The following is a 19,908-nucleotide window of genomic DNA, read 5'->3' as shown; positions in this document are numbered from 1 at the left end:
TAAGAACCCTGCCTGACATACCCGATATGTTCCACATCCTATATTACAATTTTGGTAACAAATCTTCTAATCATAACTGAGATTTTTTATCTAGTAAATATTAAGAACTGTCTATAAAGTTATTTTCCATCAGGTAATATTTTTATTTTTTTTAAGAAATGCCAATTATTGGTTGAGGTCATGCAGAGGACTTATAATCTTGTTACTGGAAAAATTAATCATTTGTGCTTTAAGATTTTAGAAGAATCAACTGTATTATTGTTGTGTCTAGAAATTAATTTAGGCTGGAAATTATTCAAATTATTTAATATTTAAAATTGGAAATACAAAGTGCTCTACAAAAATAACATTCTTGGAAAGAGAAACCTGAATCGATACTGAAATTTCAAATAAGGATTTATCTTGGATTGAATTATTGTGATGCAACAAAAGACTTGGTACATCACCATGACATGGGCCACTGCTGGCATATCAACACATTCAGCATTGGATTTAATTTAGATTTCTACTAAAGTTTTTTCAGGATGTTAATTATTAGGACTTGTGTCTGTAATTCTAGGATTATTTTGGATTTAATTTGCAATAATGTAAGTTCTTTTTTTTACATTTTCACTTTATATTCAAGGGAAATAACTGGTTCAATTTTACAAAGCTTGTTGATTCTCACTCTTTCCTATTACTTAGTTTAATATGACAGAGTCATAACATTATTGTATGTATTTTGATGGCTTATGCTGAAGGAATTGTTACAAAATATGCAAAATGCAAACTGCAAATATATGGACAATGAAGATGTACATACAGATCAGGTCTGCTGACCTAAGCACATCTATCCCTAAGCCAATTCATGTTAGGAGGCTTATTTGTACAAATGATAAAATAGCACTTTGGAGTGACCTGGTGGAAATGGGCTTTGAGAAAGTGGGACAAATCTGCTGATTGTTTATTTAAGCTAGTTGATACATGCTTATAACGTGGGTGAGGCGTGGATTCCATTTTTTAAACCAGAAAATAACCAAACAATGATTCCTATTTGTTGAACTTAAAAAAATCTTGATCAAAATTTGTAACTGGAACTCTGACATTGCTCGTTTTATCGTCATAAATAGTAGTAAGAGCCTGGAAATTTTAATCAACATTAGGAAATTATCAACTTTTAATAAGAAGTCTTAATTTGTTACATTTTCTTTCCAAACAACATTTTTAGTACACTGTAATTAACGATATTCAAGGAAATTTCGATCAAGGAAAATGTTATTAACACAAAGTGGAGGCCCTACTTTTAAAAACAAATACCAATTAAATAATTTATTATCAAGTGAAATTTGTGTTTTAGTTCTATCATTCAGTTCCTTTTAAGTGTAATCATCATAAATGCAATGTCTCCTCTTGATTTAAATGCAAAATGTGTCAATGTACCGTAACAGTTATGTCCGCATGCATTTTTCTGAGAACCTAATTAAAGTCCAACCATGTTTTGATACATGGCAAGCAGAAGTATCTATTGTATTGATGCACTAAATTAAAACCTCCTTTGTATTATCACGATAATTACCTCGTTTGATTCAAATAAAGGAGGTGGAATAAAAGATAAGTTAAAAAACATGCAAATCCTAAATGCTTAAGATCTGGCAGCCCTGATCATGTGTCAGGTGAACAGTGTTATAAATGTTATTTTGTATGTAATATAATTAAATTAAATTAACCTACTCAATTAAATTAACCTACTAAATTATAATTATGATCAAAGATAGCAAGGTAGCCAAGCAAAATATGTGTGTGTGTGTGTGTGATTTGAATTTTTAATGTAGCTTTAACAATTTTTCAGTCATATCGCTACAATGTCTGCAGTGTGGCAGTTTATAATGATGTCTAGCACTGGGGCATCATGCAACAGATGTCACACCCAGTCACATTACACTTGACACCAGGCCAACCAGTCCTAATACTAACCTCTTAATGCTGAGCACCAAGCAAGGCAGCTGTTAGTACCATTTTTGTAAGTCTTTGGTATGACTCAGCCAGGGATCAAACCCACAACCTCCCACATCTGAGGTGGATCCACATCCGAGGTGGATGCTCTAACCACTAGGCCACTGAAGCAGTCTACCAAGTGAAATGAATACCTCATAAAATAAACAGCTTTGTTTCACAGATATGTACCAATGTAGCGGAAAAGAGTTTCTGATAATTCCTGAATTGTCACTAAGATATCTTCAAGTATGAGAAGAAGTTTCACTATTACTTGCTTTGTAGGCTCCCTGCTTCACACTATACTATTATATGCCACTCAGGGAACCAACACTAATAATCAAAACAAAATTCAGTGACATAATGCACATGTTTTTGCGAACATGTGGTTTGTTGTTGAAACTATTAGGAATAATGTTAACGATCTTTCAAATGTTGGACATACAAAATAATGAATGTCATTAGAAAAAGCACTATATTGTCAATTATTCTCAAAGTGATTATAAAACGAAAATTTATATATTAAACAGCCTAGTTCCTGCCCCCACCTCAAACCCCCATTTTCTGGATGTCTAGCAGACTTTTTTTGTGAGTCCCTCAGTAACTCACGCCCTCGTTTATAGTTCAGTCTATTTTTTGGGCCCCATTGTGCGCAAGTTATTAAGGGAGATATGTACTTTTCCTAATGAATATTTCACATCCTAAGCACTACAGTTAGACAAGGTACTAAAACAAACAAAGAAGCAGGTGATCCTTTTCCTTTCAACTGAATATGACAGCAGGGTTGGGGGATGAATGTTGACTTGGTTAATATTTCATAGAGACTTTAAATTTGTGGTCTAGCTCACTCATTAGTACCACAAAACCTGGACCCAACAAATTCATAGGGTTTCACAGTATACAGCTCTGCATAACGTAAAACAGACTGTACTTTAAAACTATTGGCATCATTAGAACAAGAGTTTCTCAAAGGTACTGACTGTCTACCAACTGACTAGAATTTTCATGAATCCATAAGATAATTACTTCTTTTTAACTCCTGAAACCATCTTACATTCTTGAACACTAACATTCTGAAGCTAGCCACTGAGGCAGGCTTTTTTGTCCATTACTGTAAGTTATAAAACACCTTGTTTTGAACCGCTCCGGTGGCCTTGTGGTTAGAGCATCTGCCTCGGATGCAGAAGGTACTGGGTTCGATCCCCAGCCAAATCATACCAAAGACTTACAGAAATGGTAGTAACAGCTGCCTCGCTTGGCAATCAGCATTAAGAGGTTAGTGTTAGGACTGGTCAGCCTGGTGTCAGGATAATGTGACTGGGTGGGACATCATGCTACATGTCTGTGACATGATGCCCAAGTGCTAGACAGCAATATAAACTGCCACAGAGGAGACATTGTAGCAATATGACTGAAAAATTGTTAAAGCTACATTAAAAATCTAAATCACACACACACATACACCTAGTTTACATAGCACGAGTTTATCATCAGTCTTGTTTATAGTTAGACAAGGTTTATCCATTAGAAATCTTTACATTTTATTAAGCTACAAATCAAATGACTGTGTTTAAATAGGGATTTAATAAAAAGTAACAATTTATTCCGGTTTTCGGTCAGTATATGATAATCCTTTTTGATTAGAATTTAAATCTGTATTTAGATATAAATTCAAAAGGAAATATATAAATTATTCATTGGAATTACTAAGTGCTCATTAACTTTGGATTAACACATTATTTTGAAATTACTGTCCTGTAATTCATTCAAAGACATTCTTGATTACATCATGACATTCAAGACTACTGAAATTCATTCGGAACATCTTATCTTTTTGGACTTCTGATAGGACATTTAGGATTATTTTAATTCACAAATCTATAAGTGTCTTAAATTTTCACTCTGTAACTTAGAGAAATAAATTGTCGATTTTACTTACTATGTTGGTTTCACTTCTTTCTGTTTATCATGGAATAAGGCAAGAAAATAACTTTGTAATGCCTTAGAAAAATTTTGTTCAATTGGTTTTGTGGATGCATAGTGTCACCTAGGGCAGTTTTTTCTTTTGTTTTTCTTTTCTTTTAATGGTGACTGAGTAATACATTCATCTCATTGTAGGTCGTTCGCAGCATGATGCCCATATATCATGATATGCACAGATACATTACCCCTGGTTTTTGCATGTTTTTTTTTATAGCAGTTACAGAAGGCATACTGTCATACAAAGGCACTGCGATTGCCTAGATCTTGTTAGGGAGTGTCTATAGTGCACAACTTAATACAGCCATAATGGTGAATAACAGATTGTACAGAAGTCAAATTCGTAACTGTATATATATTTTAAATGCCTCATACCAACATATCATTTTTGTTTCATTCTTGTAATTTAAAACTCTAAAAAAACTGTATATTGTATGGGTACAGAAAATTATCAGTTTGATGTAATTCATTGTTGAAGGCTTTACACTGACATAGAAAAAAATACATAGCATGTATTCCATGGATTTTTTTCCTAAAATGTTTTGATAACTCACTGCTTAATAACTTGCAAACCCACTTATAATGCAGCATCAGTTGTGGATCACCTATTTTTAAAACTAGAAAGTACAAAAAATTGGACCCCTATTTGCTGAACATGAAGCAAATCCCAATCAAAATTGGTAACTGAAACCTTTCTATATCGCTCATTTTATTGTAAAAAAAAAAAAAAACAGTTGACAGGACCTGGAAATTTAAATCAACATTATGAAATTATCAACTTTTAATAAGAAGTCATGTATTTCATTAAAATTTCTCTCCAAACAAATTTTTGGGTACACCATAAATAACAGTGTGCAATGGAATTTTGATCAATGAAATTGTCACCAACACCTATTTAAGGCAGCACTTTAATAAATAAATACCAATAACTTTTTTTTTTAATCAAGTGAAATGCATGTTTCAACTATATCTTTTAGTTCAGTTAAGTATAATGATTATAAATACAATGTGTCCTGTTGAATTCCAACATGAAATATGTCAATCTACTGTAGTAGGTTATGTGTGTGAGTGCTTCTATGAGAACCAATTAAGTGCCGATGGTGTTTTCACACCTAATCTGCGCAAGTATTTGTTGTATTGTTGCAATGAATTAAAAGTTGACCTCTTTGTATAACCATGTTGATTGCATCTTTCGTAACAAATAAAGTGGGGTGGACTAAATGAAAGGTTAAAAAGCATGCAAATCCAACCTGCATACAAGCTAGTGGTAATGGTCTAGTGTCAGGTCAACTCATTTCAAGCTATCAATCAAACACTTACAATTTTGGGGGTGAACATAATAAACTACTTAATTTAGCACTCATTCAAAAAAGTGATCAATGACAGCAAGACAGCCAAGCAAAATGAATACTTAGTGACATAAAATTCTGTTTTCATAGATAAGTTTTATTAATGAACAGATAGTTCCAGGGTTTTTTATTAATTTGTAATTCCTGACCTGGCACTCAGAGATTATCTCAAGATTGAGAAGAAGTGTCACTATTACTTGCAATGAAATCGTGGCATCAATAATTTATTACAGAACAAAACAAAAAAATTTTCTTTCAACGATGATGACTGTTTCATGATCTAAATGCTGTTTTAATTAAATAAAAGGAATCTTGTTTGATTGTGATTTTTAAACAATAACTAGTCTGATTAACTGCTTAGTATGCTCATTGTGTTGCATTCCACAAGTGCAGAGAGCAAAGCAAGGAGCAGATGGTTCAGGGAACCAGACTACTCAACAACAGCATCAAGCAGTATTGTAATACACAATGTTTTCGCGTACACGTGAAGGTTGTTGAAACCAGTTAGAATAATGTTAACGATCTCTCAGTGGTTGGATATCTTGAAAATAAAGGTCATTTTTACATAAAAAAGAATAATTTCATTAGAAAAAGTGCTTTACTGACATTTATTCCCGACGTGATTTCAAAGCGAGTGTTCAGCCATTAAACAGACAAGTTGCCCACCACCATAATTTTCTTGATGTCCAGTGAGGATGGTATCGTTTCATATTGTTATGGAGATCCCTCAATAACTCACATAAATATAGCAAAATAGTGCAGTCTATGTTTCTGAACCCCGTTGTGCACAAGTTATTGAGTGAGAGGTGTACTTAAGATGATGATGTTGTTGCTGCGATAGGCTATGCATGGCGGCCAGTATTAATGGTGGAGGAAGAACCCGGGAATACCCCGGGAAGAACCATTGACCCATGAGAAGCTACTGACAAGCTTTCTCACATACCCACATTGGCCGAATCCTAGACTCGAACCCACGCAGACAGAGATGAGATGGCAGTGATCCGTAATGGAGAGCGCTTTAGACCACTCGGCCACTCGGGACCCCAATTTAAGATGTAGAGTTGTAACAATTACATGAACTTTGTACTGAAATGCCATGTTGATAAGTCATCCATATTGAGTATGGATAACAAGATTTTCAAGAAGGTCACTTAGGCAGCTATAATGTATGTCCAAGGAGAACCATTTTCATTTAGGAATAACAATACATAATAATAAATCTTGTCCTGAAAACTCAATGTTGATATGACTTTTATTCACTAGGTTTGGCAGCAACATTTTTCAAGATACCTGCCACTGCATCCATACTTTATATCAGACTAGCACCATTTTCATTTAGGACCAACTAGACATCCTAACATTAGAAACAACCTTATTGTGAAAACCCCATGCTGATATGACCATCCAATGCGAAGAAGTAGTGATAACAAGATTTTCTAGATGGTTGCTGTGGTGGCCATATAGGATGTGTGAGCTGGACCATCTTCATTTACGATCAGCTAGAATTTGGGATGAATGTGGGTGAAAGGTTTTCATGGCAATCATCCAAGTATTTTAGAAAGAGTACCAATAACAAACCTGTGCTAAGGTAGAACAAAGGACAAGCTATCCATAAGGTCTTCTGACTCAAGACCAGTAGAGTACCAATAACAAACCTGTAGAACAAAGGACAAGCTATCCATAAGGTCTTCTGACTCAAGACCAGTAGAGTACCAATAACAAACCTGTAGAACAAAGGACAAGCTATCCATAAGGTCTTCTGACTCAAGACCAGTAGAGTACCAATAACAAACCTGTGCTAAGGTAGAACAAAGGACAAGCTATCCATAAGGTCTTCTGACTCAAGACCAGTAGAGTACCAATAACAAACCTGTGCTAAGGTAGAACAAAGGACAAGCTATCCATAAGGTCTTCTGACTCAAGACCAGTAGAGTACCAATAACAAACCTGTGCTAAGGTAGAACAAAGGACAAGCTATCCATAAGGTCTTCTGACTCAAGACCAGTAGAGTACCAATAACAAACCTGTGCTAAGGTAGAACAAAGGACAAGCTATCCATAAGGTCTTCTGACTCAAGACCAGTAGAGCAAATAAATATTTCTGCAGTGTTGTTTCAAAAAAAAAGTAATGATACATAGAAAATAAGTGGGAAGCAAAGATCATTAAGCAAACAAAGAACCTATCCAAGTTTTGTTAATTGGTTGTTTAATAGCAAAAACAGCCAATCAATTAAGTTTGATAGCATAAATCAGCACTTTTTAATAACAGCATAGGACAGAAAGCACTGCTATTGTTGCTGGAGTCATTAAAGGCCGCATCAGCCATCATGAATAAGTGAAAGAAATCGGGATGAACATTTTAATCTGGAGAAGTCAAGAAATTTCAAAAGTAAATGGTTTTGATGGCTGAAATACCAAAAAAAAATCATTGAATGCAGTATTTTATGAGTTATGTGAGAAGTACAAGCAGAAAAATATTCCTGACAGTCCAGCACTTGTCGACTATGGGGTATGTGTTGAATATGTACATTCCCCAGCAGATGAAACTGGCATAATACAACACTCTTGTTACTATGTTTGACAAAATGTCAGACAAGGCAGATGAAAAGATAATGATACTTTATAAAGCCTATCAATAATGTACCTTTTCTGCATCAAGTGCAAGTTCCAAGCCACTTACAATATCTGACAAAGGAGTCTAAATCTAAGTAGAACAAAAGCAATACAATTTTCATTATTTTTAAGACATACGAAAATAAGTTTACAAAATAACAGAAATAATTTTGTGGTATTAAACACATTAAGACCTCTGCAGAGGCAGATATAAAAAAAATGACCTAATAGCAAATAGGTACATCAATGGCCCCACTCATTACTGTCTGCTCTGTAGGGCTTTAAACAAATGATCTGGCATTGAAAAATAAAATCAGGAGATGGGGACTTGACTCCTCTACACGACGATATAAAATATTTCAAATCCAATTCCATCAAGGTTTCATCAATACAAGCAATATCACATAAGATCTGATCAGTATGACCATAATGAAGATACACGGATACTTAAGCTGTGCCAGTTACAAGCAACATCCCATGAAAAGATTTGATGTGAATTGTCAAAGGGCCACAACTCTTTCTTTAAAAACTTAAGTAGACAAGACAATGCCATAAATAACACATCTAGGGCTATAAGACAATCTTCATACCAAACTGTATCAGAATATGCTGGTTGATTCTTGAACTATGCTGGCTACAAGATTCTACAATTGAGACATGTAGAATTGCTTGTAAATGGACGATCATTTTGCCAAAATTCTAGCTGAATGATTAAACCTTTAAAAGGCACATCCAAATACAGACAATTCACCTTACAAATGGCATCCAATTATTTGTAAGGCTTGCTGGACTTGGGTGGTTATAAGAAGTGTGAGCAGACAGATATGGACAGACAGCCAGATAAGGTGATTATTATAACTTCTGTAAACTTTAAAGGCTTTTTGCTACAATTATGTACTGGCAGCCTCCATTAAGACGTGTAGCACTTTTGACAGAGCACCAATATTACAATTTATGCTGAAATAAAAAGTTCATTTCTTGCTCTTTTTAACTGTTTGTTTGGTTTGTAGAAAAAAATAAGAGAATGAACAGTAATTTTCATCTAAAAAAAACAGTTTCATTGTTGGGCACGATTTGGTCAGCTGAGCGCCTCGCAGTGAAAGCAAGAAATATTGCCTTCGCTAGGGAAATTCCATTTAAACTCCGAAGTCACTGGGTCAACACCTAAAAATAGCACCACATGGTAGAGCAGGTAACGGCCTTTATTTTCATGTAAGTTTGAAATATGTATGTTTAAATTAACTTTTCTTGGTAAGCATTCAAAAAATAGGTTCATTTTTCCGGCTAAATATCTTGGCCATTTTTTAAAATTGATATATGATACCTATATGCACTGGAAAGCCCAATTTTCGCTGAATTTAATGATATGCATGGCTTCGAGATCTTATTAAAGGCAGCCAATTGCAAGCGTGTAAACCGCAAGGTCATAATCAAATATCTCGAGTCACGCCCTGTGAGGTGATTCCAAATGAAATGGCTGACCTCTCATCGACAGGTGGTCCAGATTTTGGTCTCGTTTGTGAGAAATTGCAAAGCACATTGGTAAGTTTTGTTTTTCTTGCTTTTCCAAACAGTCATGAATATTTTTATGCATTTCTTTTATTTTAATTTTAATGGATTAAATAAGATACTCTTCGATAAAATGCGTGTATACTGCAACAGGAAGTTCACAATTAACCGTATGTTAACCTATCTTGCATTCCGAGACTGCGAGAGTGATTCAATTTTAAAAAATAGTAACTACCTATATTAATTCGATGAATTAGTAAAATGAGTGAATAATTAATCATTCTGTTCATAAATATTTTGTTTTTTTTTGCTTATTTCCTCACAGTTATTGGACGTTTATAAACCGGAAGTAGGTTTCTGTTACAATGTATTTCTTCGTTCTGTTGTTTTCATCCAAATATTTTTCTTGGTCGAAGTTTCGTTGTTATTTTTAGTTGGTCTCTCTGGGAAATCAACACTTTTATACTGTTATCACACACAATTAGTAATTAATCTCTGTATGTCTGTCTGTTTCTTTGCTATAAAAATAAATAAAAAAAAACATTTCCATCCTCCCAATCTAGCAATAAATCATTCAATGTCATGATTTGGTATTGTGTATAAATATATCAAAACATATTTTTTTTTGGTAAAGTAAAACAAAACAAAATATGCTCACAAAGTTAAACATTTAAAATTCTACCACCTGAAGATCTCAATCTAGAATATACACAAAAAAAATTAAAAGTTTGATAATTTTTGTTTACAATGTTTAAGTTTCAAACTGTTGTAGAAAAAAAAATCAGTTTCCCAAATCTTGCACTGATACAGGTCTTATAAATTATTAACTGTGCTGTTTTGCATTTTTACAGAGAATGAAGACTTCCACCGTATGTCTACATGGTTGATTAAAAAGGGCAAAGGAGAAAAATAGCCCTTGAGCATCAAGAGCAAGATGTCATCACCTACAAGTTTTTGATCCAACTCCATCAGCTTAAAAGTAAATTTCCGGTCACTTCTGATCGAATTAAAGAACTTTTTGAAAAGATTTGCTCAGCCTCATGTCAAGGTGATTTTAGACATACAAATTTGCAGAAGGAGATACATCATGCGCTGACAGCTGCTGCAGGAGCAAATTTAGAATCAATATCTGAATCAGATGTTTTATTGTTTCTTAAAGTTTTCCTTCCTGTATTTGTTTTATTGAGATTTTGATATTGTGCAAAGCTGACTGGGGATTTTCCAACATACATGACATTTTGATATTGAATTTGTTATATAACATGATTTTTTATATTTCAATAAAATTTTGTTATTGGTTGTGCAGATTTTACTTTTTTGTGTGGTTGTATGTTGACGTCATGTAAGTTCTGCCCAGGGGGTAGGGAGATGTTTATTTTATAATTTATTTAAATCCACGGAATATAGAATCATTAGATAGATTACAGCAATCTGAACACAATAAACCTTAAATTTTAAAAATTGATAAATAAATGGCCAAGACATTGAATCTTTAATATTTGCGGCTGTATTTGCCGCTGACCAGTTTAGTGAAGATCGTTAATTTGGGGGGTCTGCTACATTGTTATTTCCGATAATTGAGTTCTCCAAAAAATTGAGCAAAGTCTCTGTATAGAATGTAAGAGATCTGGAAAGTTCCAGACTTAAACTGCAATTAGTTTCGATAATATCAGCTACTTAATTTGGCCATTTATGCAATTTGACAAATTTGAAGAAAATCTCTGCATTTTATGAAGAATATTTTTACCCATAACTTTTGAACCAGACGAGGTAGACATGTAATCCTTGTTTTGTTCTTTTAGTTTTATAAAGATCTATCTATTGGTTATAAAATCCACACAGAATTTCTAAGCTGAAATTTTGGCTGCCAGTACATACTACAATGCTTTGTGTAAAATCAGGTCAACTTCTGCTAAGCAGGGTTTTTGTAAAGATTACTGTCTGGGTCATTTCAGTAACATTTTGAATAGTGCAGCAGTATCACTTGCACAAAACTGACAGCCTCCAAGCCAGGATACTTTGTCAAATATTCTATTAGTGGTTTTTTGTCATTAGTAAATACTAGGAATGCATTTGTGCCCTGATGCTTTCTGTCAAATTTTTAAAAATTCTTTCAAGCAATTTTTCATATGTCATTTAAAGATTTTTACTATTTTTAGTAATGGCTGCTATTTCTTATGCCAGATTGGTATCATTCTGTTAAAATCTGAAAGCCTTCATGCAAGGATGCATTCTTTAATTATATTAAATTCTATTCAACATATTTTGAGTTGTTGTTTAACGGTCTTTCTAATTTGATTAACGGTCTTTCTAATTTGATTAACATCTGCCATTACTGATAGATGAGCAACATCAACTGTACACACTTCAAACAACTTCATTCTTTCAAATACAGTTCAATTCTCTATTGTGGGTTCGTTTTCTTCAAAAAGTCATTTACAAGTTTACTGATTTTCAGTAATAGAGGCATTTGTGTTATTTTGAAAGACATTCATGACAGGATGTTTTCAGCCAATCTTGGCTGAAATTGGTTCAATGGTTTCTGAGAAGTTAAAACAAGTATCTGTTGACTGATGACTGACACTGGTCAAATGGACAGACAACAGATGATGCGTGCCAGATGAGGGACCACACGATAAGCTGACCTGACCTTATGGCCATATTTGCTAAAAGAAAATTCAAAAAGAGGTTTAGAAGTGTTGTCCCTTAACAGTATTAACAAAAGTTTTTGCTGTACATACATGCCTTTGAAAAAACTGCTCATCAAAATTTTCATGCAAAAAAATGAATATGTATATATGATACATAAAACACAGGCTCTGTTCATGCAATGCCCTAAATGGATTTGATATATCATGGTATATGTGGACTTAAGTGCTCATAAGATGCCTAATTATCAGTTCTTTGATATCACATATATGCAAGATGATGTATTAGAGGGAGAAAACCAATGACATATTTACCCATCATGTCATCCTCTACTTCACATGCATGATTATTTCCATTCATATAATGTCCATCAGAGTTTCCGTTTGCAATTACCCCTGAATTTTCCTCCATGACACCATCACTCATTTCAACATCCTCTATGAGGCGAGAGTCTGTGGTGTCACCATTCACAGCAACATTGTTCAACACTTTTGCATTTGCTACATTCATTGCTTCTTCTGAGATCGTCTGCAAGTCTGTTTGGTTGCCATGGCTCTGTGAACTCTGACCTTGAGAACCATGACCTTTGACAATTTTGGACCGACTAGGGCTGCTGCTCCCTGAATTGGTGCCCCCTGAGATACGTGGAGAATGAAGGTGGTGAACTGGACTCATGCTCGGGCTGGACCGATTGCTACCACTGTGTTGAGATCTTGGGCTACGAATTGCAGCACCCCGAACTTCACTATCTGTGCCATTCACCATTTCAATAAATTGTCTACACTTAAGCATAAATAACAAATTTGAACTGTGTTCTAGTAGTCCTGGATACAGCTGTTGTGTGGTTTCTATTGCTTCACCCATTCTTCCTGCCAAAACTAACTTCTGTATTCCTAAAAAGTAAAAAATTGGTGAATAAAAAAGCTTCAAATAAGCAACCTCTCTGTTTTAGGTTGGGAGACCTGTACACCATAATATATATACAAATGAAAGTTTTAAATTTTATATTTTGAACTATTGTTTTCACTGTTGCAGATCGATGCTGCCCTGACTGAGAACCGTCTGATACCAGGTACATCCATGAAATCTCAAATGAATTCAGTATTTTTTTCACTTGATTTACTCTTCTTAAGAATTCATGCATAAAACAGCAATCTTGGGCATAAAAGGACAAAATGGAACTTAGAGACAACATAAACCTCTTGACTCAATGCAGGTCAAACATTTTGTAAAAAAGTGAATCCAAGTACAGTGTGACCCCACTATAACATGGCAGTTGGGAGCCATAGAACCCGACTGTATAGACCGAACTGTGTTATAAGCAACCAGGTCAGTTAGCTGAAGACAATTATGCATGTACCTCAAAAAATTGGTGGGGTGGGGTGTGTCTAGGTAATAAATGCAGGCGGTAAAGAGCATGCTTCATTGGCATAGTTACCATCTTAAATCGATGCATATTAAATGGGAAATATACCTGTAGTGAAAACAGAGAAGGCATATATAATATTTTACTTTATTTAGACAACCACGGATTGGTGCATATACTTGTATACTGTTTATATATACATGTCTTATGTATAGCATGAATAGAGTATAAACACCATGTACTCACATGTGAATCTCATCACATTCATTGAATCCAGAATACAAGTAATTCCATCGAAAACACACACACACACACACACACACAGATTTTTTTAAATATTCAATAACTTTGTCACAGGTCATATAGGTCTGAATTCAGCGGATAATCATAGCACAATCACATTACAAATAATGAAGCACATTTACTTTTCAGTACATCCCAAGTTGGTAAAAGTTCATTTGCGTTTTAAGTTGCCGTTGGTAGCGTTCGTAAGCACAAACTTTTTCCCTGCAAAAAGGAAACTTTCACTGCACAGTAAACGTGTTCCAGTCGTGTTGGAAAATGAAAGAATCCATCATATTTCATTGCTTTTATTTAAGTTTGGTACTGACTTCTTTGAAGAAAAGTTCTTTGGTTTTTTTGAATATTGTAGTTGGCTTTCTTTGATGAAAGGTGCATGCATTATTGAATCACCACTTAAGGCCAGCTTTGGAGAACCAAACAAATGCCCCCTTCTTATTGTGGCAGCAACATCAAATAATTGTATTGCATGATTGAGACAGATTTTTTCCCCATTTGCTTAGTACCTTTTCATAACAGTTGGTGCTTCAAATTTTTATCTGGGTACATTTTTTAAAAAGGAATTGGCCGTCGTTTGGTCGATTGTACTTACAGTTCCTCCCTGCTAACTGAATAGACCAACAAGATGGGTTTTTTTTAACATTTGTGGTAGCAGAGTGAAGCTGCCTTCCACGCATGCGTCAGAAATTTAACAAAGGGTCAACAGACGACAGAGATGCATGTGTTCTGGTCTGATGACAAGGATTAGTACAGAAAATGTGGGTGTTCTGAAGGATTTAATTCTGAGTGGAAAGAAAAGGAATTTTACTTACCATCCAAACACAAATGTCAGTCTATGTAAATGTATTAATTACTAGCAAGCTGCCAAAAATCTGACAAAAGAAAGATTACAAGATAATGCCTTGTCCGGTTGATCTCCGCTACCAGAAATGTCAACAACAAAAAAGAGGATATCTCACAACACAGAGTACTCATGCTTGATGTCAACATAAGCGGATTATGATATAACAATGCACTGTTAAGATGGTTTGTCAATACTGACAAAGAAATTGTTTATGTAACAATAGATCAATTTCAATTTGCAGCTTCTTTTCATGGGACCTCTGAATTTCTCCACTCCAAGCCAATGGTTTTATATACAAGTTTAAACAGCCAACAATGTCGCCAAAAAAAATAATCACCAGACAGTTTATTTTGCCGCTAGTAAGGAAAATAAAATCGCAGTTTGCGACATTGGCAAAGCCCTATGTGATCCTAGAATAAAGGTTTTACGCATTTTTGTGTATGAGAAAAATACATATTAAATTTCAGGAGCCACACCAAGATCGTCTTCTATTATTCATGCACGATCTCTTCCCCAAAACGATAATAAACTTTTCAAGGTTTTTTTATGTACTTTTAAGAAAGATTTTTTTTTTCGTGTATGAGAAAAATACATTGATATAATTTCAGGAGCCACATCGTGACTGTTATATCCAAATTCATGTTATAACGGAGTGTGCTATAGCGGGGTCACACTGTACTGTCAATTCATTTATTGCGGATAGTAATTTCTGTGGTTTTGGAAAAAATGATGTTGCTCACTGGTGCTCAAAATTCATTTATGTGTCTGTCAAAAGGAGAAAAGGACTACCATTATTCCAATTACCTGTTTGCTGTTTTTTTAAAAATTCATTGCTTGTGCCCAACACAAAGTTCATGAATCCTGGCATTAGCAAATAAAAAATGCATCAATGGTATTTTAACTTGAAGTTTCTCCACTGTACAATATTTGATTTCTTAGGTACATAAGAATTTAATGGTTTCTAAAATCATGGCATTATACATTGAGACTATTTGTTGCTTACTTCATTTAAAACTCATTTGATTATATAATAAAATATTCATATTACTTAACATTCTATTGTGGCAATAACTAGTAAAATATTTTTTCAAATCATAACGCTAATTTAAAACATTGCGAGCTATGTGCACTATCTAATATTCAAAGCTGTGCACTACTTTTGTTTATGGAGTTCTTACTCTGTCTATTTCTGATAGATGTTAGGTCCTCCTCAAATGATTGTCCTGTTGACTTTGCAAACGCCTCTGCTGTGGAGCAATATCCATAGTGCACAAGATATGAGGAGACAATCCTGAAATGCAAAGACACAGTGGATATAATGAATGCTTGCAAGCTCAAAATTGTTACAAACAGCACAGACTGAGGTGCCAAGGTATAATGTACCGACAGATTTGAGTCGACACTATTTCCTCTGCCAAATGATGTCAATCAAAGCAATGACTCCTGTGTCATTGCATAATGTACCAGCAGATTTGGGTTTCCAACGTTTCCAGACCTGCCAACATTGAAAAAATCAAAATCAGGAAAATCACCATTAAAAATTAGGAGGTACAATAGTAAGTTACACACACACACACACACACACACACAAACAGATATATATATATATATATATATATATATATATATATATATATATATATATATAAAAAATGATAAAGATGTCTACTTTTGTTATTTCAGTCCATTGTATGTTGCAGATTTGCGTTTCTGCAAAAGTTCATCATTTTTTGTCCATGGGTGCCAAATTTGATAATAAGAATAGCTTCCAGGCTGGCTGGCTCTCTGGCTAGTTGTTGTTTCCCCCTGACCAATGAGAATGCTCTCAGCATTGCTGTTGCTGTGCGGTATTGAAAGTATTGATAGCATTACTCTCCCAATGGTTGGAAACAACAATTCGCCAGATCCATCCTTTTTTTCTTCCTGAGAGCAACCTACCGATAATCAGCTCTTTCTACATTCAATTCTGCATCTAAATTGTACTTGTAAATTTGGTAAAGCTGAAACTCTATGCAGATTATCAGTGTTGATTCCTTTCATTTGGCTGGAGAAAAAGGCCAGGACCTTAAATGATACTACAGATTGTTTCGACACATCTGCAACACTTGCACTGTGTTTATTAATGTCATCTAGACCACCACATCATATTGAGAGATGCTGTGAGCAACACTGGCAGAATGCATGACATGCCCTGCAAGTCAATGGACGAATGAAAGCAAACTGCTTCTCCCAATCACTCCTATATTTTTGATCCCATTTCTTTTTCTTGCCTGGTGAAAAGTCATCAGTTACTTTCTTTTCTTATTTTTTTCACTTCTTGCTGAGAAACTGATCCATTATGTTGCTGTGATTTGCTAATGGGGTAGGATAAAGAGAACCACACTGTAAGACAATCTCTTTGTATTGGTGGATGAAAACAGGAAATCAAGCTGGATATAGTGAAGTACTAAGAAACATACCAGACATAGAAACACCAGATAAAGAAACGGGGAAACAGAAAATGATGTCTTTGTAGTAAAAAAAATACGTATTCTGTTTTCTCGAGCAGTTTAAAAACCGGGATTTTTTTATTAAAAATCAGGGAATCAGGAGATAGGTCCAAAAATCTGTATTCTCCTGATTTTTTCAGTAGTGTTGTTAAGTCCGTGTTTCCTCTACTTAATGGTTTCAACCAAAGCACAGACTCTGATGTACCTTGGCATAATGTACCAGCAGATTTGGGATCTCAATGTTTACTTTACCTAACTGTTTCAACCAAAGCACAGACTCTGATGTACCAAGACATAATGTACCAGCAGATCTGGGTTCTCATTGTTTACTCTACTTCATGGTTTCAACCAAAGCACTGACTCTGAAGTACGGCTGATCTGGGTCCCCAACTTTTCCTCTATTTAGTGGTTTCAACCAAAGCACAGACTCTGATGTACCAAGGCATAATGTACCAGCAAGATTTGGGTCCCCAATGTTTCATCTACTTAATGGTTTCAACCAATGCACAGACTCTGATGTACCAAGGCATAATGTACCAGCAAGATTTGGGTCCCAAATGTTTCCTCTACTTAATGGTTTCAACCAATGCACAGACTCTGATGTACCAAGGCATAATGTACCAGCAAGATTTGGGTCCCCAATGTTTCCTCTACTTAATGGTTTCAACCAATGCACAGACTCTGATGTACCAAGGCATAATGTACCAGCAGATTTGGGTTCTCAATGTTTACCCAACTTAATGGTTTCAACCAAAGCACAGACTCTGATGTACCAAGGCATAATGTACCAGCAAGATTTGGGTCCCCAATGTTTCCTCTACTTAATGGTTTCAACCAATGCACAGACTCTGATGTACCAAGGCATAATGTACTAGCAAGACTTGGGTCCCCAATGTTTCCTCTACTTAATGGTTTCAACCAAAGCACAGACTCTGATGTACCAAGGCATAATGTACCAGCAAGATTTGGGTCCCCAATGTTTCCTCTACTTAATGATTTCAACCAAAGCACACAAGATTTTATAAACCAAATTTTCAAACATGTTCTGACTGATGACATTGTTTATGCTACATCCAGTGCTTCCAAGAAAGTTATGCACATGTCACACCATCTTCTAAATTCAAGCTTGACACAATTTTTACCTTAAAAGCCATCATCGACTTACCTTTGGAGAGTTGTTTGCCACTCTCCTTTCTTGTCACTCACTGGAAAACGATGAACTGTCAGGCTGGTTTTCATCCTCCATTCCTGAAATAAATGGGTACAAATTTATCCTGATTAGAACAAGTACATTCAAAAAGCATATGATATGCCAATCTCGAAAGCATTATTGTGATCATGGAAAACCAACATGTGAGGGCCACACAAAGGCACATTTTAAGCAATAACTAAATTAAAGAAACATGTTTAAAGTTCTGCCCAAAATTGTCTGAATGTACTATAGTAAATGCACAAAACGAATGTTCCCATAACTGATTCCATTTTTTTCTCACAATTACTGATACAAATATTGTAAAGTGGTATTCCTCTTAGAAAGTCACTCCTTCTGCAGCAGCAAAGTGGCCTAATATGACACATGGCATTTCTAGAAAGAGATCACAAAGATACATACAGGCAGATGAACAAGCGTGACACTAAGAACTCTACTAACCACTTCTATATTAATTGTGAGGCATAAAAATGGTCATATTAGTCTTGTAAAGCAAGTTTCCAAACCTGGTGGAATGTTCAATGTGTGTGACTGAGCCACAATTTGTTGTTTGTTGGTTTTAATGACACTTTTAAAATGTTACAGGCTATATCATTATGGAGCTAAGTGTCATTCCTACTGATACAGAGAAAAATGAAGGTGTAATGACCAAATCAGGTGTACCTGGACAAAAGAACGTGCAGCATGAGCAGTGGAGATGACAAAAGTTGTAGTCCCATGATAGCTCAATGGCCTGGAAAAAACATTTACAGTCAAACATGTAAACAGTGGCCACCCAAGGAAAAGGCAAAACAGACCTTTGTACACATCACAGCCCCACTAGATGCCAGATCAGCACCATTTTCATTCAGGACCAACCAGACATCACTAGAGTCTACTGATGAAAACCCAATACAGATATGACCATCCATCAGAGGACTAGCGATAACAAGATTTAAAAAATGGATACCATGGTGGCGATAGTGGATGTCAGATTAGCACCATTTTAATTTAGGTCCATCTAGATAGCAAAAAAAGTGTTCTGGTGAAAACCCCAGCTCTGACTTTTCAATTTATGAGGAGTAATGATAAGATTTTCACGATGGCCACCACTGTGGCCATACTGGATGTCAGAATGGCACCATTTTTATGTAGTTGTTATGGGTTTAATGCTATTTTTCAGCACATGTTAGGCTATACATTGTGGCCAGTATATTTTGGTGGAGGAAGATTCCATGAAAACCTTGGGAAGAACCAATGACTTACCGGAGGATACTACCAAGCTTTCTCATTTACCCATGTTGGCCAAGCTTAAAACTCGAAAGCAAACGGACAGAGGTGAAATGTCATTGATCTGTAGAGGCATCTGCCACCAAAGGCCCTGGCACCATTTTCATTCAGGACCAGCTAGACATCCTAAAAAGTCCTTTAGTGAAAACCTCATATGATTTTCTATTCAAGACAGGTACTCTTTTAGGAGCAACTAGATAGTGGGATGAAGTTTCATGGTAATCCTTAAAGAAATTTAAAAGGAGTCGTGAAAACAAACTTGTTTAATGGGATAGACAATGGACAGATGACAGATAAAAGGCCATCCCATAAGGTCTTCTGGTCTATGAATAGCAAAGCTAAAATCTGGACCAAACCCAG

General features: G+C 35.2%; 1 protein-coding gene across 1 annotated transcript in view; it reads right to left on the bottom strand.

Moving 5' to 3' along the window:
* Positions 1–19,908, bottom strand: part of LOC149782934 (ran-binding protein 9-like) — a 74,975-nt gene that overhangs the window by 17,072 nt on the left and 37,995 nt on the right. Inside the window, exons 7-9 of the mRNA XM_089934494.1 lie at positions 18,235–18,317; positions 15,759–15,871; positions 12,385–12,963 (exon numbers count right to left, since the gene is read on the bottom strand). Of these exons, the coding sequence (XP_089790620.1) occupies positions 12,385–12,963; positions 15,759–15,871; positions 18,235–18,317 (775 nt within the window). The remainder of the gene's footprint in view (positions 1–12,384; positions 12,964–15,758; positions 15,872–18,234; positions 18,318–19,908) is intronic.

Source organism: Sinohyriopsis cumingii, chromosome 15, assembly GCF_028554795.1.
Source record: "Sinohyriopsis cumingii isolate HCF-2022 chromosome 15, ASM2855479v2, whole genome shotgun sequence".
NCBI lineage: Eukaryota > Metazoa > Mollusca > Bivalvia > Unionida > Unionidae > Sinohyriopsis > Sinohyriopsis cumingii.
The sequence above is the reverse complement of the archived record's forward strand: the minus strand, read 5'-3'. Positions and strand labels throughout refer to the sequence as shown.